The sequence below is a fragment of the Cuculus canorus genome, chromosome 14 (assembly GCF_017976375.1).
Source record: "Cuculus canorus isolate bCucCan1 chromosome 14, bCucCan1.pri, whole genome shotgun sequence".
NCBI classification, from domain to species: domain Eukaryota; kingdom Metazoa; phylum Chordata; class Aves; order Cuculiformes; family Cuculidae; genus Cuculus; species Cuculus canorus.
This window is the reverse complement of record NC_071414.1, coordinates 20463319-20485770: the sequence shown is the minus strand read 5'-3', so window position 1 is coordinate 20485770 and position 22452 is coordinate 20463319. Positions and strand designations below refer to the sequence as shown.

The 22452-nt window shown below is 51.5% G+C and overlaps 1 protein-coding gene across 3 annotated transcripts in view; it reads left to right on the top strand.

Moving 5' to 3' along the window:
* Window positions 1–22452, top strand: part of PPP2R2B (protein phosphatase 2 regulatory subunit Bbeta) — a 76136-nt gene that overhangs the window by 6732 nt on the left and 46952 nt on the right. Inside the window, exon 1 of one of the 3 annotated variants that reach the window (XM_054080008.1) lies at window positions 10224–10442. The exons of the other annotated variants lie outside the window; for them this stretch is intronic. Coding sequence (XP_053935983.1) covers window positions 10373–10442 — 70 coding nt within the window. The 5' untranslated portion in view covers window positions 10224–10372. Of the gene's footprint in view, window positions 1–10223; window positions 10443–22452 lie in introns of those variants that run through there. 3 annotated transcript variants of the gene reach the window in all.

The window sequence follows — 22452 nt, the reverse complement described above, 5'->3', positions numbered from 1 at the left end:
ACATTCACAAAAGCAATAGTCTGAGGTTTAACCTTTCTCTTCTCCGCAGACAGCTTTGCTTCAAGGTGACCAAGAAATTCCCTTCTGCGGTGAAGCTTTGCAGGTGTAATTGCTGTGCACAAGACCCTGTTCTCGCTGTGAAAACCTTGTATCACCCCAGTAACTCTTTGATAGCAACCCAACAAATTGTGTTTGATACTGTACTCTAAATAGTTTTCTAATGTGGATTATAAAAGAAACACAGGCTGTGACAGCCTGATCTTGCTATATTTGGGAAGTAAATGTTCTGTCAGCTTTGTGAAGCCGTATGGTGGAATTATTCACAATCAGCAGTTCTTTTCAAATGCAACTTCATGGCATTTAGTAATAAATTTTGCAGCATACAGCTCAGCATTCTTTTTTTTCTTTCCTTTCCCAGCATATAATTTGAGAGTGGTCAGCTGGCTGTGGTTGTAGGCCACCTCTTGTCTGAGCAACGCCTACTCAGCAATATAATTAATCACTTACATTAGTGAGATCTTACAGACTCCTGTGTACTTCATCATCAGTTTTTGCCCTGCACGGATTAGCTTCCAGTGCTGCTGGCTGCTTTTTCTCTTTCTGTGCAATGTTGCCTAGAAAGTCAGTGTGACTTTGTAGCTTAGTGTCCTCTGGAAATGGGGCTTGTAAGACTGTGCTTGGAGCCTCTGTTTGCATGGCCATCAGACCTGCTCTCCTCTGGCACTTGCTCCTGCTCCAGAAGATCTGGCTGGGGCTCTTGGAGGTCCCAGCTCTGTGGGAAGGTGGCTGGGCACGCTGTGCACTGCCGAGCAGGGCCTGTGTGCAGATGGAGGTGTGCCGGCACCCAGCCATCATGCACTCAGTCCCTATAGTGGATCTGTTGGGCTTTGGGGAGAGCACATGTGGTTGTGAGCAGCGGGACACAGTGCTGGTCAGTCAGATGGACCTGAAATGTGACTCCTGGGTCTCCTTCTGATCCGATGTTATCTCAGTGGAAGTAACCACTGAAACCCACAGGTTATTCCTGCTGTGGGCTGCTCTGGGCTCTCTGGGCTGGGGAAAGCTGTGCCTCTCGGCTGGGTTCGCACCAAGCAGGTCATGTCTGCACCATGGTGTGAGGCCCAGAAACGATGCCTAGGCAGAGGCTGGCAGAGGTCACAGCAGCGTTAATGTCCTTGCTTCATCCCTTTCAGGAGAAAGGTAGGACCCCAGTGACGACTCCTCATGCACAAGCAGGTCCAGAGCTGGGGATGCCTGGTGCAGGGCAAGGATTGAGGCTCGTCCCTGTCTGGGGGGAGCAGGCATCCCACCGCAAAGCCCTCAGGGGTTCCTGTGCCTTCCTCATCCTCTTCTCACCAGGCAGGCAAACAGCCCCCCATCTTCTTCTGCAGTTGCTCTATCCTGAATATAAGTGCACACAAAACTGCACGGCAAACAAATTATCTGCAAAGGAGCCCATTTACAGCCCTCCGCTGCTTGGGCTGCCCTCAAACCTTTATCTTCTCCTGATTGGGCTGGCTTTGTAATTTTTCAAGAATAGTTGTCCTTGAGAGGAAAAGCAGTGCAGGTTTGCTGTGCTTGACCTCACTCTCTGTGTTGCCTAAACTTAGAAGCCATAAAATTCACACTGATGAAATTTCACGTGTAAGACTGGAAAGGCCCTGGAGAATGCATCTGACAGAATGTCTTGGCTGTATTTTTCTGACACATATTATTTGAGGGCAGGAGTCAATGCCCTTGATTTTGGTTTTTTTCCCCCATAAATTTGAGTCTCAGGAAAACGGAGCACTGCAGCTTCTTTGCTGTGGTCTGCTGGCAGAAGTTACATACAATGGCATCTGGATTGCTCTCAAGTAGACTCTGAGTTCAGCAGGGTTATATCTGGTGCTGGTTCTGGTCAACTGTGGTGAGTCGGTGTGGAAGGGCTGAGAGATATGAAGCGTAGGAATTGCTTGGGCCAAGCTGCTGGAGTCCAGAAGCCGCGGGTGCTGCTGTCGGCTGTTCCTTCCAGGGGGAGCGGGCAGCCTCTCACCCAAGAACGTCCTTTGGCATCAGTACGGTGTGCATTGCTACGGAGTGGGTGCAGTGAGCAGCTGACAGGTGTGAACTCAGGATGATCACATGAAATATACTATTCAAATGCCTTTTCTTAATTAGCACAATTCCTTGGTTTAGGTGACTAATCATGGTAAGACTTCACACAAGCTGCATCCAGTTTTGCATCCGTATTGCATGAAGAATGGGGTGTTTTATGCCTCAGTAGTGTACTGGATGTCCAGAGGACACACTGATGGGGTGATGATGCTCATGCTAACGAGTCAATTACTCTCCATCCATGACTGTTTCTTCCTTTGAATGTTCAGAAATCATTCAAAAGCATGATAAGAATTAAATCAGTTTTGTTTATCAAATTGGATTAAAGTACCTGTATTCCCAGTATGGACAGGGGCAATTTGATTTAATGTAATTTGCATATTCTTCCAGTCTCATCTTGGTGGGGATCGTTGTTTGTTTTAGGAAGTAATTGTTTTTAAGAGGACAATAAAATCTTAACAATCACATCATCATGTTTCAGTGCAGACTTTTATGCATGACATCTTAGTGATCTAATTGCTTATGTTGTTATTATATGTAATTCAGGAAAAGGCTTTGGGAAATGCAGGTATGTGTGAGTGCATGCATGTGTTCGTGTTCTCATGTAGCCTGTGGCTCCTGCTTGGTTTGTTTGGTTGGGGCTATTGGATTTCCTTCCCTCAGACATTTTATAATCTGTTTAACATAACACAGTCATTTGTCTTGTTTGCCAGCTACTTAACAGATGGATTTGTGGTTTTCATAATTACTTTATGAACGTTAATAAGACGTGATATCTTTTATTAATTAACAATTTTCCAGGTTTGTTTTTCCAAATGACACGAGGTAGTTCATGTGTAGATATTAGTGACATACAAATATTAGTTTTACGGTGCTAGTGTTCTGAGAAGTTGTGTGAACTCTCAGGGTTCCCCATGGTGTCTTTGTTTTTCCTCTCCCCTCAGCTGTACTCTGGAGTTATTCTCTGGCAGCACAGCCAGTTTTGCACTCAGTTACAGGCCAGTCTCTTCTCGGTGTAACAAAAGCACAGACCCAGCTGAGGTCCTAAGCTATCCTCTATCTTTATCCTGCCCATGTGGTGTTCTCCCATCCCCTCTATATCCTTGCATGATTCTCAGATCCCATTTTCCTCATGGAGATTTCTAAAATTGGAAATCTTTGTAGGTGAATATGAAGACTGCGTATGGCACAGGAGAGTTCACAGCCTGCTGCTCATTTGATGGCTTTCCAGGCTTTTTTGGTTTGTTTTTTTTTTTATTACTGTGGTTTATAGGTGTCACCTTTGCTCAGTGCAACTGTTTTTTGCCTTTGGCTTGATGAGTGAATTTTTTAAGCAGGAGAGTGATGAATGAGAAGTGGTTTTGGAAGCCCATTCACACACATGTACACATCAGTGGCAGCCAGTCGCTGGAGCCAAGGCGAGGACCCCAGCCTGCGTACACTGATTCATGAACAGCAGATGAAAGGGCTGTGCACAGCTGAGGTGTGGAGCCAGCTGAAGAGAAACAGATGACCTTCAGTATAATTTTACAATATCTGTCCCACTCAATGCAGATGTGAGTTCATGTTCTCCTCCTATATGGTGACCTAAACTAATATAAATCATTTTGGAAGTTGTAACTCTGTATGAAATAGAGGAAATAAAATGGTGATTTTCTTCACCAATTGAAAATAAATCAAGAGGGAAATCTAAGAAAGAAAATATTGCCCTTATCTTCTCACTCTGTGCTCAGCACATTTTTTTATTCAAGCTTAGACTTCCTATAACATCTATCTCATGAACAATGTTTCTGTGTCATCTTACATCCCCTTTATCCCCTATATCACATTTCAGTGCAGCAGGCAGAAGCACTCTGGGGCAAGAGCCAGTGTTTATGTATTACAGGGTGCGGTGTATGTCGGCTCTCAGCTCTATATATAGTGCTCCACGTCCCCAGGAGATCTTCTACACCGATGGTGCTTCAGACCTGCGTACCCTATCAACACCAGTCAGGTTCTGGCTTTCCCATCTTGTGTGGTTGAGTTTGTTAGTCCAGTTAAAAAGCAAAACCAAAGGAGCAAAAATTCTCAGTCGCAGCGCTGCCCAGAGTAGCTGTTTTCATGCATAAACTTCTTCCTTAGCATCGGCTGTGCTCGACTGGTTCTGATGCACCGATGCTGTAACATGCGGCCTTAATCTTCAGAAACAGCAAATCCTATTTACTTTGTAAGTATTTAAGCTAATTATATCTCTGATGTGACGAACATGTGACAAACGCTTCACACTGTATCCTTTAAAGGACATTGAAGTCTTGGACGCTCATGGAATAGTCTGTGCCTCATTCCATTGCTGAAGTATCGTATGTGTCCTGCAGTGTATTTAGCAATAATGTAATTTATTAATAATATTGAGAAAGTTAGTGTCTTATGGCTGGATCATCTATAGAGTAAAGGTAGAAATCATTCATAACAAGTATTTCCTGGCAGCACCATGTTTGCGGCTGCACGGTTACAGTATGGGTGATCACAGTAAAAAAGTCACCTCGTGGTGGGCTCATCCCTGCCCACACAAATTCCGGCTGGGTGAAGGAACATGGGCACACACGCTGCCAAGCAGCTGGGTTGCTGAGGCCTCCAGCCACACACTGAACTTGAAGCAGGTCACTGCATCTGAGGTACCCGCAAATCCAGCTGGAGTCCCAAGAAGCCGTGGCACCAACAGGGTGCTGTTGTGCTCGGTGGCATTGCCCCGCTCTCAGGAGGACAGCACGGTGATGAAATACAGGGAAATACATCAGCTTGCTGAGTAGCCAGCAGCTAATCCATGTCTGCTGCTTAAGAGACGTAGAAATAAGACTCTTTTCTGATTTCAGCACAGTCCATTGTTATTTCTCCTTGATTTGCCATGTCTCCTTTGCAATCCATAGGATAAATGCATATTTTCTTATGAATATAAAGTTCCTACATATATAAAAGTACCAGCAAACAGTACATCTGAAGTACACAGTGAGATAATGCAAATACCTGAAAACATGGTTAAGAAAAGTTATTTCTTACCTGATGTATATATCCAAGACTGAACGTGTGAGAAGAGTTCTTGCTGATTTCCAGCCCTGATAATTGCAGTGGTCCTCAGTTATCACTGCTTTCAGCAGGGAACAGATTGTGAAACCTTGATCACCCAGTACAAAAATGTTTCTTCTTCCAAATACCTGGGCTGTGATCCTGCAATTCAGTGGTTGCGCTTGATGATGTGGAAGTGCTTGGCCCTATTCGGTGCATTGAAAGCTCTGTGCTGACATGACCTTTCCGTAGCACACGTGCGATGTGTGAGCTGACATGCTCACGTGTGAGCAAAATCTGTGTAGTTTTGCACTGAAAAAACATATCCCGCTACCTCAGTTGTAGCTATTTGGGTATGAACAAAGGCAGCACCAAGTTTTAGCTCAGAAGAAAATGAGTGAGAAGCACTGGAAATGAGTGCTGTGTGGGGCTGGTGGAAAAAAGAGTAAAATTAGTGAGGAGGCAAAGGGAGGCTGCTTTCAGCCCCTGGCACAAAATGCTTAGGAAGGAAAGAGTAAAAATGCCGAAAGGCCTACTAGAACACTGCAGAAACTGGTCAGCCTAATTGAAGATAGAAGAGAAAGCACTTGGGAGAGCAGCTGCCCCCTGTGCCGGGCTGAGCGGGTGGCAGCACTTGTTACTGGTGTGCTGCTATCATGTACAGCTTGTACCAGTACCAGCGAAAGCGCGTAAGATGGAAGGGTGAAGACCAAGGAGATCAATTTATCGTATGACCTTTGGTAGGCAGAAGTCCTCGACTACTTTGCATTCGATGAACTGATTCTTCCCTTTTCTCCCCTGAGGTCCTGACCCTTGTTCCCTGTCATTCATGAAGGACACAGCTGCAGCTCACCCACTGCGTGTGATCTGGCTTCCCAATTGTCTTGATCTTGCTTTAATCTAGTAAATAACTGGTGTTCCTGAAGTCATGCTAATTAAGGTTCACAAGACAGGAACTCCACCCTGGATATGGGTTACAGATTCTGCAGCTTGTAGTTGAAAACATGAGAAATAAACTGGCTTAGTGCAGTGTAATCACCATCAGCTTTTTGTGGGCTCCATGAGAAACAAGGGCTGGGGGATGCACAGGGGGCTCAGCAGGCCTGTTAACGTGTGGTGGGATTCATACATGCTCTCTGGTGAGTGCACAGCACCCCAGATCTCTGTCTGCAGGTGAAGAAGATGGCCCACCAGAGGTGTTCACCAAGAGCACGTTCACCCGCATCACACGTGGATGGATGGATGGATGGATGGATGGATGGATGGATGGATGGGGATGGTCTCCGTTGGCAGCGGAGATCTGTGCCCTGGCTGTCACCAGTACTTCTCTGCACAGCTGACCTCCTGGCAGCATGCAGCATGTCTGTGCCTCAGTGATGGCACTATGCTAACAATCAGTTAATTAATAGCAAAAATCCTTACAAGTTTAAAAGAGACTTTGTTACCTAAAAACAAATCTAACAGTTAAAAACCCAGGGGCTAGTATTCTAACCCAGACCGGTAATTAGGAAAATATGTTTAGTGCTCATGGATGAGAAGGTAAAATAAATGAGGTGAAGGAAGATTTCTGCTGAGCGTAAAAGGGGAAGTTTGATTCAATTATTCCTAAGGCGCTGCTGAGGTCCCACAGAAACCTTGCATAGGAACTCTTAAACCTATTCTGATTGAAGCAAAAACCAGTGGAGTGGAAAGTGTACTGGCTCTTCAAGAGATGTCAAAGTACATAATATGGCAGGCACACGGTGGTTTGGAAACCAGTGACAGCTACAAGCTGACCTTTGGCGACCGTAATCTGCAAATGGATTCCCGCTTAGGACAGCTAATGCTTTCAGTTACTGTAAAAGCTCGTTCCTGGATTCTAAAAAGCTGAGAATAAATGGATTTCATGATGAAACTCCTATGCGCGTTGCATAACAAACAGGTGCTTGTGGATGCATTTAAATGATATGGTGTATTGACAAACTTTCCAGGACTTATGAATATGTAATTATAATGCATGCACAATGAGGAGGACAATTTTTCTGGATATAAAGGAGTGAGGACATGGTGCATGTCAAAATGGAAATACAGTGGAGATGGAGCTTGCTGAAAAGAAAGGGAAGGAGACTGCTGATTTGTGTTTGTTTCCCATGGTCACAAGCATTGCAGGGGCTTGTTATTTAGCAGGGTATCACCTTCTGACTGAGGCTTGCCATCTGGGATCAGAAGGAGGATGCAGTACTGTAATGTTTGCTCCCTAAAAATCTGCCTGTATTTCTCTTTTCTGGAGCTGGATTGCTAATGCCAGATCACTGCTGTGTCTGACACCAGCACACCCGCAGGCAAACACACATCACAGACACAGGCAATCCGAGTCCCGCATGCAGGGGTTTGATTTGGTTTTAGCCTCTCTTTTCCTTCTCTCTTTTCCTGAGGGAGGTCCATACCCTTCCCTGCCCTTTGCAGACAGGAGACGACAAGCACAGAGGTGTCAGTTACCTCGCCCAGAGCCAGCGTCTCTGAGCCCTGCTGAGCTGGGTGCAGATCTGAACACCTCGCTCTGGGGTCCATACAGAGCTACCAGCAGCACAGAGAGGGGTTTTAAAGCATGGTGTTACTCCTGAGACTCTTCCTGGCCTGCAGGAAAGCTGTGGTAAATGCATCTCTGCGCATTGACCTGAAACCACGGTCAGGCCCTGTGCCGTGTTACCATGGGTGTGGATCTCACCCACTGCAACCAAGAGAAGCATCAGCTGCAAACACAGTCTGCTTGCTTAACTTAAATGTGTGCCTCGTGATGATAGCAAGGACCTCACATTCCAGAATAATTCAGTGAAGTCTGTGGGCGTGGAGACTTTAGGTTCATGCCTGTCTGATGAATGCTTCTGGATTGCCACATCAGTGATCCCCATGTGAATGAATGGCCCCTGGTGTAGTGTGGTTGACTGACAAATCCTTGAAGTTATACATGAGTTAAGTGCCAGAGTTCTTCAAGGTGCAGTGTTAAAATGTTGTATATCAACCTCCTCTTACAGCCTGTCAGAAGGGGTCCAGGGAGGCAGGCAGCAGAGAGCCTGGGAATTCACCTTTCCTCACCAGGTCATGGCATGGGGTAGAAAGAGCTTTTCGTCTCTCTTGCCTTTTCTCTGAGAGAATTCAGATGCTCCTTCAGAAGGCATGCAGCAGCGCCACAGTGTTCCTGTGCTCTGGTGCAGTGGTTCTGTGGTGCTGCGGTGTGATGGTGCCACGGTGTGCTGGTGTGGCAGTGCTCTGGTCCATGGTGCTGCAGTGTTGCAGTGTGCAAGTGCAGAAGTGCTGTAGGGCTGTAGTGCACGGTGTGGTGGTGCTGCAGTGTGCCGATGCTGCAGTGCTGTGGTACATGGTGCTGCAGTGTTGCAGTTGCCAGTGCTGCAGTGAGGCAGTGCTGCAATGTGGTGGTGCCGCAATGCCACAGTTTGCCAGTGCTGCGGTGCTCTGGAGTGCCCTGTCAACAAGAGGTGCGTACTGGCCGTGCTGGAGTCCTTGAGCTTCCCTGCCCAAAGGTGCTCTCACCTGTGCTTCCCCTGAAAGAAGCAGCTCCCGAGGCAGCTGTGGGATCTCAAAATAACAACGTAGGCTGTAAAGTCCCACCTCTTCCCAGTGAGATTTTAATCATGATGCAACGTGAGAAGGAATTGAGCTGCAGCACACCACTGTATTTACAGCGTTACTCAGCATTCCTATCCAGTCCATTCCTTCTGCATCCCTTATGTCCCCTTTGGTCCCAGTAATGATAACGCTCCCCGCTGATGTGGCACTGGGCTGTCATGCAGCTCCTGCCTGGGCCCAGGGCTCCTGCAGCTGACCCCATTCTGTGGTGGGCTAGGGATACTGGTACTGGTGGGTGCGCAGGACCGTGGGGCCTGTGCCTATGTCTGCTCACTGCACCCAGCCAGCACTCAGCACTGACGGTGTTCTGGCCAAAGCAAGGGCTTTGTGGCATCCCTGTACCACACACAAGGCCTTTCCTGCACCCCCGCCCCGGGTCACTCTGTTCTTGCTGCACCCCTGTCCCAGGTCACCCAGACCTCACTGTTCTCTTCTCCCAGGACAACCAACCCTTGCTGTTCCCTTGTCCCAGATCCCCTGGTCTTTGCTGCACCCCTGTCCCAAGTCACTTCGTCCTTGCTGCAACTGTGTCCTGTGTCACATGGCACCAGCTCTTTCCCTGCCCCAGAGCACCAGGCTCTCGCTGTGCCCCTGTTCTGGGTCACATGGTCCTTGCTCTTCCCCTGTCCTGTGTTACCTGGTCCTTGCTGTTCCCTTGTCCCAGCTCACTTCGCCTTTGCTGTTCCCTTCTCCCAGGACACCCAGCCCTTGCTGCACCCTCATCCCAGGTCGCCTGGTCCTTGCTGCACCCTTGTCCCAGGTCACCCAGCCCTTGCTGCACCATCGTCCTGGGTCACCTGGTGCTTGCTGTTCTCTTGTCCCGGGTTAGCTGGCCCTTGCGGTTCCCTCATCCCACGTCACCCAGCCTTTGCTGCAATCTTGTCCCAGGAAAACTGCTCCTTGCTGCAGCCCTGTCCCGGGTCACCTCGCGGGTACTCGCTGCCGTCAGACCCCGGCTTTGTCCTGGTGTTCGGGGCGGGTGGCTCAGGGAGCAGCACGCCTTGAGGCAGGAGAGTTCCGGGCGGTGCATCCCGGGGCGGCGCAGCCTGAGGAGCCACATCCCGAGCGGCGCATCCCGGGGCAAGGGGAGGGGCAGCGCGGCGCTCGGCCGCCCGGGACGTTCCTGCCCGATGGGGCGTGCGAGCGCAGCGCCGATCCCAGACGAGCAGAGCCGATGTGAGCCGATCCCAGCCGATCCGATCGGAGCCCAGCTGACCCGAGCTAAACCGACCCAAGCCCAGCCAAGCGGACTCGATCCGATCCGATCATTTCAGTCGATCCGATCTCAGCCTATCCGATTCAAGACGAACCGATCCGATCCCAGCCGATACGACCGCAACTGATCCGATCCGGTCCTTGCCAAATCGAGCCAAGCCGTGCCGATCCAATCCTAACTGACCCAATGGGATTCCAGCTGACCCGATCCTAGCCGACCCGATCCGGTCCCAGCCGATCCGTTCCGCTCCGACGCAGCCCGTGTGGGCGGAGCCCCGCGCCACCGCCCCCGCCCCTCCCGCATTTCGCGGCCGCCGCCGCGGAGCCGGGCGCGGGGGGAGGATGGATCCGTGGTTGTGGTTGTTGACGCCCCGCGCCCGCCAGTCCGGCGTCAATGGAGGAGGACGCTGAGACCCGCAAGATCAGCGGCAGTTTCCTGCGAGACCACAGCTATGCCACGGAAGGTGAGCGAGAGCCTGCCTGCCTGCCTGCCTGCCCGCCCGCAGCAGGTGGGGCCGGCCCCGCATCCTGCTCCATCGCCCTCCATCCCCCCTCCAATCTCCCCCTGCATTCCCCCCGCCCACCCCCCGTATCCCCCTCCACCGCCCTGAATCCCCCACGTCTTCCTCCGCGCTCCCGCATTCCCCCATCCCCCTGCGTCGCCTCGCATCCCTTCCTGTTCTCCCACACCCACGCATCTCGCCCCGCGGCTCGGGGGTCCCGGCGGGGCCACCCCGGTGACAGCAGCGCGGTCCCGTTTCCCCCCCCAGTCTCTGCGGGGCCCGTGCGGGCGAACCCCGCGCAGCGCCGGCCACGGAACGGGCGCCCCGGGCCGCGCCCCCCGAGCCGCGGGGCGCCCTGGAACGCAGCTCCCGGCCCGGGGCTCCGCGGCACTGCCGGCGGGGCGGGGATGGGGCCGGGGACCGAGCGTCGTGTCAGCCCCCACGTCCCGGGGAAGGGCAGCCGCGGGTCCCCCTCGGCCCTTCTGCAGCGCTGACCCCGGCACGAAACTTCAGAAAACTGGCTCCGCACCACGCAGGCTGAACGGGCTTATTAATAGCTTAATTAGTAGCCAAAGAGGTTTTCCTTGTTGTTTCCTTCTAAGGCTCTAGAGGAAGACAACACAGGACCAGACTTGGGGAATTTTATGACTCTGGCTCATGGCTAAAGGAGGTTTTATCTAGCCGGGAAACCTTCAGCCTTATGTAGTAATGGAAAGCTTCGGAAAGCCAGAGAAAATGATCATATGAGGCTTTGTGTTGCTTGTGTGTAGCTGAAACGTTGTGCTGGGTGTTGGTGGGTCCAGAGGCTGGGGAGGTGACACCCCAGTGCATCCCGGGTTCTGCTGCTCCCTTTGGCCTCTCGTACTGTGGGGCTGGGCGGCAGCGGACATGCAGAGGCCACACTGGCTTCTTTGCAGCCCATTTCCCAGCACAGGGTTGGAGGGAATTTCTGCTGGGTGGGATGGTGTGAGACAGTGCTTCCCAGAGGGTGTTGTGGCCATGATGGGACTGAGCTCCCATGCTTCCCAGTCACCTGGCTCACATCGCTTTGTGCTGTGGTCTGTGGAAACGTGAATTTGCTGTTGCTATGTTAGAAGGGCAGCTGCAGCCTTGTAATAAAGAAATGTGACTGTAGGTGCTCTGTCATGACCTGCTGAGAACTCGGTTTTCCTGGTTGGGAATGGTGGAGGCTGAGATGAGCCTGCGATGATTTCAGCCTGTGACACTGGGCCCTCTGGGGATTTTGCAGCTTGAGGTTTCCGTGTTAAGATCCAGTCTGTCTAGAAATCCATGGTGAATTTCCCCAAGCCATATGCTGGTGCTCTCTGGAGAGCCTTGTGCGTTGCACAGAAGCCTGTAGCAAACCTCTCGATAGGAATACAACAGCCAGAGTGTGCAGTGGATAAGGGACTGAGCCAGGGTGACCCCACTGCTGTGGCCGGGCCGGAGGAGGGTCCTGAGAGTCTCTGGTGGCTGGACATCAGCTGGGAGCTTTGCTTCACCTCGTGCTGTTTAGCGCTCCAATTCTTGGTGCAGTTGTTCTGCTAGAGGAGGGCTGAACGCACTTTGGAGTGGTAGATCCTGCTAGTGTGGGAAGAAATTAAGGAAGATAATTCTGGTATATTCTTTCTACGTGTGAAAGCCGCATGTGCCCACGCTAGCGTGATTAGTCTTCTGTTTAAAACCCAAATCCTTCCAAGCCCTGTTCAGAAGGCACAGATGTGCTCTGGAAATGAGGGTGTCTGGGGTGTGTCAGCCTAGGGAACAGTGGGGTTATGCAATTCGGCGTCGTGAGGTGCTGCTGTCACCGAAACAGGTCTGGTATTTTTATGCAAATGCGGGGTGAGGATGGTATTTCGGAGGCTGTCACAGGAATGCCTGGTTCCTGCCTGGTGCTCAGCCGTGCTGCTAACGAAGGGAGCGCAGCCATTGTACTTCTTCGGCTTCAGTCGCCAGGGAATGGGGTTTCGCTGAGATGCCATGCGCATCCCTGGGGCGCTGCCGCCCGCTCACCCCGGCTCGGGGCGGGCTGGTTCGGGGGCAATGCCAGCGAGGTTCTCCGCTGGCTCAGACCTCGCAGCACAGCCCCACCACGGGACGTCTTGTGAAAAATGCTCAGAAAATGTGCCTGGTTTGTTATGCTGCATAAATCCATCTCCACTGGCAATTCTGCTGAGCGCCCAGTTGAAAGTAGGACAAATTGAGGTTATTTGAATACAAATGGCTAGAGGTGTTGAAGGGCCCTCACCCCCAAAGCTGGCCGTTTCCAGCAGCTTGACCTAAATGCCCATCTTCTGAAGTCTTCAAGCTGTGGGTCTGACCATTCTTGTGTAGCATTGATGTCCACCTGGCAAGTCTCTTAGTCCTTTTAGTGGCTTAAAGTCAGGTAAATACCTGCAAGCAAAGGAGGAATGCTGTGAATGTCACTTTCTCTGCTCTGTGCCCTGGTGACAGTGAATAGTCATGGACCAGCCCATGTGTGCAGTGGGTTTGGGTGGGACCGGAGTGGTGGCTGTCATGCTTAACCCAGTGGGACAATGCCTAATGAATGAGGGTGTTTCATATCTGTAGGCACCTGCTCCATTGCAGGGCAGGGTCTTTGAGGGAGGAGGGTTGCTGAGCGCTGTGTTAGCCCTGGGAGACAGGTCCGTCCTCGGGCAGGTGGGTGCAGTGGCAGGACTGACTTGGGGACAGGGCTGCCTGTCCACCATCTGGGAACATGGTTGTTGTGGACATCTCCCCTTGGCAGGGATGGGAGTCTCCTCTCCAGCTCTGTCCTTAGTCCCTTCTGATGCTGCAGGATTTCCTGGACTCTGTGCAGAGAGCTTGCAGGGCATGGAGCCATGGTAGTGATGACTGGGTGATCCTTTTGCATGGAGACATATCCTTTCCCACCTTTCTGGTACAGTGGACAGGAAAATCTCACAGAGCTGCTCCGGGGAGGGTGGGTCCCACCCTGCCGCAGGCACCCAGAGGAATCTCTGGGTGCGGTGTGTATTTTGGGGTGTGCACTTCAGCCAAAAACATTAGCAGAGCGAATGTCCCAGGCTGGCGATGGCTGAGGGCAGTACAGATTGGGTGCTTCCTTGGCATCTGCTGTTCCCAGCAACTCACTTGTAGGAGGGGAGGTGGCCCATGGCATCATGGTTGTGCCATTGGAGGAGGACCCTTGTCCCATGGCCGTGGCTGTCTCCTGCTGGCTCTGCCAAGGAAGCTCTCCCCTGCGGAGTGTAGGTCTGACCCTTTGGGGGTTGCGCCGGCTGCCGCTGGGCAGGAAGGCCATGCCATCCTGCAGCTGCTCCATGGCCACTGCTTTGCTGTTCCCCATGTGCCCCTCTTCCTGGGACGCCAGCTGATACTCCTGCAAGGCTTTAATCTCCTTGAGGAGCGTTTCCCAAACCAAATAGATTTTGTTGTTGAGAAATCTATCATTAAGCCTTGATTTCCTTTTCCTGGTTTAATCTTGTTACTTCCAACTGTAAACCCCTTGCCTCTCTGTTATTCCCATCCCACCTTTCTCCCTGTCCTGCCATCATGCCATGGAAGGGAGTCCCAAAGGTGGTCCCCTCTGCCCCAATGACAGGACCATGGCCCCGTGAGTCCTCACACAGGCACCTCAAGAGGGCCTTTGGGTACCTGGATGCCATCGGATGTGTAAGCAGCCTCTGTGTATGGCAAAGGACAGGAGGATCAGGCTCTTTTGTTCTCCTTTGGGGAGAGAGAAGCAGTCCATGTGATTAAAACCCAAGGCCTGGTCCCCAGTTTCCTCAGGTAGCTGGGTGCATGTCTGTTCCTCAGGGGTTTCCAACCGTCCGTTTGCCTGCCTGGGCCAGGCGTGCGGTTCCAATGCCCTTCCAGGCACATTCCGCCCCGTCCTGATGCTGGCAGAGCTTCAGAAAGTGCCTGGGGCTGTACCCAACCCACAGCGTCAGCAGTGTTGCACTAGGTCCCTAAAGGCTTCTTCCCTTTCTGGGTTTGTTTGCAAAGAGCTCTCAGCGGCAGGAACTTCTGTTAAAATCCATGTGAAGTCCTCAGGGAAGCATCAAGCATGGTGTTTTCCCCTAGTGCTGGATTCAGAGTGGGAGCTGCTGGGTATTTTGCTGTTGCAAATGATGTGAATTGCTGTTTGGGGATCAGCTGGATTGGGATTTGATTAATCCGGGAACCCTGAAGTTGTTTTATCATGTAAGTACTTTGATTATGAAACACAGTCCTATACTTTGTGCTTTTTATTTATATCCCTGCACTCTGATTAGGTCTCCCTGAGCCTGTGCTCCAGCCAGGTCGGAAGGACCCACAGGCACATCGCCTTCTGTCTAATCCGGGGATCACTGCGAGGAGAACGGTGTAACCCAGCCGTTTGTACTGCACTGCGTCAGAGCCAACTTGGGGATACTTTAATCCACAGATTAATGAGAGAACAGAAGTGCCTGGGCACTCTGTAATCTAGGGATTACTGAGGGGACCAGGAGCAGGTAATGAAGTGGCTCTGATCCACTGTGGATGGGCCATGAAAGTGCCTGGTCGGTGGTGACGATGTCTGTGGGGCTTACACCCATCTGCAGGAGATGGGGCTTGGCATCTCCCCCTCCCTGTCTCTGCGTGAGGACCAAGTCGAGACCTGCTCCCTCTGGGACGCTGGGGAAAGACAGGTTGCTCCTAGCAGGCACTGACAGCAACATGGAGTGATCTGGCTCTGAAACCCGGCGTTGCCCCATTCCCTGTTGCTGTGGGGTTCTGTCTGCTCTGGGGTTCTGTCTGCTCTGGGAACCAGCTGTATTGGCTCAAAACCCACCACCAGTCTTCCCCCTGAGCTGGGGCTCTGGGGCATGCTGTGAGTGTTTGCACAGTGGACCTTGAGGTGCCGAGGTGCCGGCACAGGACAGCCCCATGCTTGGGTTTTCAAATGCAAGGGACTCTGCAAGGAGAGCTCCTGCAAGGAGAGACTAGACAAGGTCATGAAATATGTCAAGGTCTGCTAAATGCAGAGGGACCACCTCTGGCTCAGGCGGCCCCTGAGCTGAACATTGTTAGAGGATGGGAGAATATTAGTGGAAACAGGTTATGTGGTTGCCTTGTGTGTGTGCATCTCTTATTGTCCACTGGAGATGGGACACTGGGCTGGAGGTTGGCCTCAAGTTGTGCCAGGGAGGTTTAGATTGGCTATTAGAAAAAATTTCTTTAACCAAAAGAGTGGTATAGCACTGGCAGAGGCTGTCCAGGGCAGTGGGGGACTCTCCGTCCCTGAAGGGGTTCAAAAAGCGTGTAGCTGTGGCACTTGGGGATATGATTCAGTCAGCACAGTGGGTTTGGGCTGGCAATTGGACTGGATGAGCTTAGAGACCTTTTCCAACCTTAATGATTCTATGATTCTATGTATTTTTGATTTGACCCAGTATGGCCTTGCTCCTGGGCAGGGTTCTTGTGGTCGCTTGTGTGAAGAAGAGCCTGCTGGACTCTGCCAAACCTGTAATGCCTCCTCCCCAAAACGCTGGCCGGATGTGGTGCCTGGAAAGCCAGCAGGCAGCGGCGCTTAATGGCAAATGCTGTAGCAGAACAGGGCATCATCAGCTACCCTAAACTCTGGGAGTGAGGTGTCCCCCTGTGTGGGGTGTGGAAATAAAGGTTCATGGATGAGATCCATTGAGTGTAAGTCCCATCTGCTGAGGCTGCTGGAAATTCCGCTGGTGTGGGCTGGTGGCTCCCATCACTGCTGTGAGAGGTGTGTGCTGGCTCACACAGAGGTGAGACCCATAGAGCCATGCACACCTAGGACAGATGAGGCATCTTGACGTGCAGGATGCTGATCAGGCAGGTTAAAAATAGCAGCTGCTTCCTCCCTACTCCTCCCGATATCAGCTGTGCGCCTGCAACCGGGAGCTGGAAGTGCTTACGCCGATGTGCTGAGCAGGCACAAAGCCCCAGCCGCAGTCGAGGCCGGCGCAGAGCTCGAGTACCACTGGGAGTGTGCCAGGCAGTGTCGCGCAGGTGCCTGCTGCCATGGGGTGGAGCGGGGATCTGGGGTGCCCAGCGATAGCAGAGCTGCTGCATGGTGGGTCTGTCTGGAGCTGGTGGGTGAGCTCCAAAGCACGCACTGATTTCTTGTCATGGCATCTTTGTGTTGCGTTGCCATGATACTTGGATGCCTGTGCAGTGGCAGCTGAGCTCCTCATGGCCCTCCCAAAGTCCCTGTGACTGAAGGCACTGGCGAATCCCTGCCCTGGAGCTGGCAAACCAGAGCAAAGCACACCCGGACTGGGCACACCATGTCTGACCCAGTGCTCCTGGAAGGGATGAGGTGCAGCTGTTGCCATACCACCCTGGTGCCTGGGCACTGGAGCCCACGTGTGGAGACTGGGAACGCACTGTTTGTCCCTTGTCAGACATGCTGTGCACTGCTTGCATCCTCGCTGCCCTCCCCAATAAAGGCGTAATTGAGCTGTTAGAGTCAGTGTCTCCATTCAGAGCAGTTGTTCCAGCACCAGTTATATTTCTCCTGATTCATTGTGAGTCTGATTTCTTGAGGGGAAACATTTGAAGGGTTTTGATTGAGCGGTTTTGTTTTCCCATAGCAGCTGCAGGCACGGACAGAGCAGGGAGTGGTACTGCTCCTCTTGCACTGTGCTGCTGGGCTTTGGGTTGCTCTGGAAGCACGACACAAATTAGCGGGACTTCACTCAGCGAAGGGAGTCCTGGGTGCTGCTGGGGTGATTTTTTGCTTTGCCCACAGCAATCCAGTATGGTGGGTGGCTCCTGACTGGGGCTGCAGCCCCACTGCCTGCCAGACACCGTGGGGGTGAGCAAAGTAGGGTGAGAGGTGAGTGAAATGGTCTGAGTTAGAACCCTTTGTGATAGCTTTGCCTTTTTGTTGACGCTTTTCTATAACCTGGGTGTTTTCCATGAGTGATGCAGACTGTATACCTTCTCAGTGTCAAGTTCAGGCTTGTCCCAAACTCTTTGGTCCTCCCAGTCCAGCTGGTGCCATGTTGCCTGGGCAGGGCTGGTCCATGTCATACCCAGGTTTCTGATGCCAGTGCTTGTGCTGGCTGTCAGGGGAGCACATTTCCTCTCCCTGCTCACGCTGGAAGATGCCCCGGGAAGTCATATGTGCCTTGTCTCAGAGTCGAGGCTCTGCTGAATTTGTGAGAGGAACTGCTTGGTCCCTGCCTGGAGTCCAGCTGGGCGCACACAAAAGAAAACCCCAAGTGGCCACCCCTTCTCGGTGTTGTACCCACTCGGGGGCAGCGTGAGACCTCCTGAGAAGCGCTCAGCCCAGGGAGTTTGGTGGTGGAGCAGCCCTGGAGCGCAAATACAGCTGCCTGCTGCGGGGCATCCCATGATACTTCTGTTGCCTTTCAGTGTGCAGCACACCTGAGTGATGACTGCTGGCAGGGGTGGATGGGGCTGTGGCCTCCAGGCTGTCTCTGTGCAGGAGGCACGCTTGGGAGTGGTAAGCGTAGCCCACCCTGGCACGGTGGGTCCCATCACCAGGCAGGTGGCTGTGCAGTGGATTTTCTGACTTGTTTTTCAGTCTTCAGCTGCTTAAGTCTCCTGCAATGGAGCCCTGGCCGCAGCTCCAGCTCACTTTGGCAAGGTGACTCGGAGGCAAGGATGTTGTAGTCCTCTGAGGTGTAATGAGTACTTCAGAAAGAAAGGAAAATGCTAAGCAAGTCAGAAGCTTTTTATTGCAACCTTGCCGGGGGCTGCAGGAATCCCGGGAGTCTGGGCAGCAGGGCTGAGCGGGAGAGTGGAGTCGTGTCCAGGTGGCTGGGGATCCAGAAAGATCCTGCCTCTGTTGCAATGCTGTGTGTCTGCATTTCACACAGTTGTCATGCAGCCTTTTTATTTCCTTTAAAAACTGTTTCCTGGCTTGCTGTGAGCATCCAGTCAGCTGGGATGGGCCATCTCTCCTAATGCTGTGCTAAAGCAGATCCTGTGCTTGGAAAGGTAACTGAAATAGAAACCAGAAACCAAAATAGACACCTAATCTCCCATTTCGATCTTCTCTGTCCTGCATTTCAGTTGATTCCCTAGTGCAGTCATAAAACACAACCATTATCTCAGCTTCCTGAGTATGCAAACAAATTACTGTGATTTTCCTACCCTTGGATCAATCCGTATCTGTACTCTCTGAGTAATAATAAAACGTTAATGGAGATGAAGACTGTTATCTCCCTCATGTCTATTTTGTCATTGGAATAACAACTTTAAATGTTAAGAGTGCTGAGATTTATAGATGCCAAGCCTGCTCAGCAGAAATAAAGTTCCATAGTGCACATAACCGTTTACTGCTGCTGCATTATCTGAGCCAGGGTGGGAGTTGACCCCGATGGGAACATCCTCAAATGGGAATTTAAATAGTTCTGTAGTTTCATTTAAAAATTCCATTGGCTGCCTGGTTTGATCTGCAACTCATTTTAGTGCAGGGATACTGAAGTGGAAACTATCCAAACAGCTGGTAACGAGCTCCCCAAGAAGTACCGCAAGAGGAGAGGCTCTGGATCCTGAAACAGCGACTGTTTCAGTTGCAGCTCCAGTGAGCCCAGCCCCACACATGGTGCTTCCCGAATATGCTGTTTTCCAAGGTTTTGTAGGCATTGGAAGACCACTATTTTTTTTAAGCTTCATCTTGATGTTTTCATTCTTCATCTCAGATCCTCAGTGCTGTACATGTTGACAGCAAGATAAAGGTCTTTCAGCTGTTACTTAGTACATGAGCTGGGGCAGCGTGGCCCTGCAGTTGGCCTCCCTGCAGAGAGCCCAGCCCTGGTGTGCTCTCTCCCCCAGGGATGGAGTTATGTCCTGCTGCAGCAGTGTTCAGGGACAGCCAGCTTTGGGCTGGCACTTGGCCCTGGTGCCGGGTGCTCTGGGTGCCTCAGTCAGCCCCAGCAGCCCTGCTGGTGGTGCTGCCAGCCTTGCCTGCGCACTGTGGTGTCATCAGGCTTCCCGACAGGAGCCGTGCAGCCTTGGTGGCGAGTCAGTAGGCATTTCCTAGTGCTCCCTTTGTTAGCTCTGTGAGTACAGGAACGTGATCTGACTCTGATGAAGAGCAACCTATGTGTGGAACACAGACACCTGTTGAGTACTGGCTACTGACAACTCATTCTCCCACCCATCTCTGGGATGGGTGGGAGTTCAGCCAGCGTGAAACTGGGTGCAAGAAAAGAAGCTTTGCTTCCTTGGGGCCCCTGCTCTGTTGCTGCCTGACGCGGTATCCTGGAAGCCAGGTTCATGGCACGACCGTCGTAACAGGAGGGGAGCACCAGTCACAGGTTTCCCACCACATGCCTTCCTCCAGATGGGATGCATGGCTGCTGCTCCCAGCTCACAGGAAACCTCTGGAAAGGCCGGGGGGCTGCATGGAGTGCCTAGCTCCCTCTTCACACAGTTTTGTCACCGTCCTGCTTAGAAATCTGTTGAGAGGTCAAACTGCTGGTGTCCAGCTTTGGCTATTACTCTACCTTAAAAGTTGTAATAAAGCTGTGGTAGAGCAGTGACCGGTGCAGATGCCCCATCAGCCCTTCACATGCCTCCCCGGCTCCCTTGTGAGGGGCTCAGAGAGTTTCCTTCTCTTTAGACATTTCATGTTAGGGGAAGCACTTAATGGTATTCTGTTGTAAAATACTGCTGTGGGTTGTGGGTGTGGACAGCTGGGCTGTGTGATTCCGGTGAGCCATCTCAGCATCAGAGGGAGAACTCTACACTGAGAAAATGAGGCACAGCTGATGTTCCATGAGTGAGCAAAATAGCTCTCATGACCATTGTTGGTTTTTGTTCTACTGAAACAACAGGGTTGGCCAGGGGAGGGGGAAGGTTGTCACCCAGCCACCTGCAGCTGGAGGTGATTGTGTGCTGAGTGTTGTAGAGGGCTGCATAATTCACATGAGAAGTAACAGAAGAACTTTTAATCTGAATTTTCTGAACGCCTACAGGTACATACATGTACGGTTAATTCTTTCCAGACTTGTGTGTATCAACTGATTTCCACCTGTCTGGCAGGTAGAGGGAGCCTCTGCTAGGAGCAGATGATTTCGTGACTCCTGTCTTGGGACCCGTGCCTTTGCCGTTCCGGAGCAGGAGGTGCGCTCTGCTGCTGGAGGTCAGGTGTCGGCAGCAGTGGGAGCTGCTCTGACCTCAGCTGGCAAAGCTGTCCATGGAAATGTGCATCTGTGTAGGATCAGGGGAATTGGAGAGGTGGTTTCCGAGAGCCCTCCCTCACAACTCCTAAATAAACTTGGCCCTGGTTGTGGAAGGCTGACAGACCCTTAATTATAATAACAGCATGAGCAGTGTTGCTTTAACTGGTTCCCTGCTGAAAACTTCTGGCTAGTAGGAGCGGTGCACCAGCTGTCTGCCTGCGATTGCCTCTGGTTGCAAAGATCGGTTCGGGGGCGATGCTTTCAGCAGGAGGATACAAATAGTGCAGGTTTCCAGGGGTGGCTTGACTTGTTTGTCTGGTTTCTGGGCACAAGCCAGAGTCCTGTCGCGTTGGCCCATCAAAATCTTTGCAAGCATCTCTGCAGCACTTACCTTCTGCAAAAAGTCATTGCTGTGTTAGAAGACACTAGATTGAGTGGGGATCAGAACTTCTCCAGACAGTGACATGCTGATGAATTTTGGTGAAGTTCCAGAGAAGGTGTCCCTCCTTCCTCCCACCGCAGCCTTACTTCTGGTTTCTGCAACACGAGTTTGTGCAGCCAACAGACTGCTGTGATATCATCTCCTGTGACACGACCACATGCAGAATGTGACTGAAGTCGTGCAGTTAATGGGGTCCTGACCACCCTTGGCAATGCCTCTGAGTCCCAGGAGTTTTGCTAGGCTGGAGTGATGCTCTGAGTCTGTGATTTTTTTTTTTTTATCTGTTATGCTCTTTGTGTCAGAGCAGAAAGCAGTCTGGGGGCTGGGTGGTGAAGAGAGGTGCAGGCACAGTTGCTGTGAGAAGTCTCCAGATTGTTGCTAGCAAGTGTGTTTGGCTGTGTGTGAGTGATCAAGCCAGCAAGAGGCCATCGCTTGACCAGCGTGGTCCAGCGCTGAGTGGCTGTCACACTGCTGGCACCACAAAGGTATCTTTTGCATGGTCACATCCAGCAAAGTGCAGCTGGAAGCCCCTCTCCCTGAGTACCACCTAGGTCTGAGTTTCCCTGCAGCCAGTACACTTTGGTTATGGATCCTTTTCCACATTGTTGTTTGACACCTTGATGTAATTTTTTCATTAGGAGTCCTGCAAAATACAGCAGCTTGGTGTTACTGATTAAGAGCCTCCAGCTAATAGCAGTCACGAAGCTTTTTTTCAGCAATGGAAGTAGTGAAGAAGCATCCTTTATTAGTCGTTGGGCTTAAAAATAAAGTCAGAGGTCAGTGCTTGTGGCACTAATAGGTCTAGTTCACCCAAGGTTGTGTTAATGACGCCAAGCAGAGAGCCTCTCATAGACCGGACTGTCCCTGGTGTCAGTGGTGCCAGATCCGTTGCTCCCTGCATATCTTGAGATGGTCCAGTTTCAGTGTTTACTATTGGTGCGGTGTGTATTGGGTCACAATGTCCTCTGCTGGGCCACTGGAACTGGGATCCAACCCGAGCCAGGCACTCGGGGATCCGCATCCTGTAACATCGATGAGACAACAGTGGGTCCTGGTTCTCATCTAGTGCTCCTTCACTAGTAGTCTCAGAGCAGTTTGTAAACAAGGGAAGGCTTCTTACTTTTATGTTCCGGATGTATTGACTGATTCTTAGCCATTAGTGTGCTTTCAGACTGGGCACTGATCTTGGTGAAGCTGCTTTGAAGCTAGAACTGAAGTCTGCAGAACCACCTTGTCCGTACAGGGCTCTAAGGCGGAGGCAGTGGAGTCTTGTCGTGTTTGGACATTTGATTTAATGTAAGAATTTTCTAATTGGGATGTTTATGAGTTAATCACATGTGACACTTTGTTTGCTCCCTGCTGCAAGCCTGAGATGTGTGTGAGGATGTGG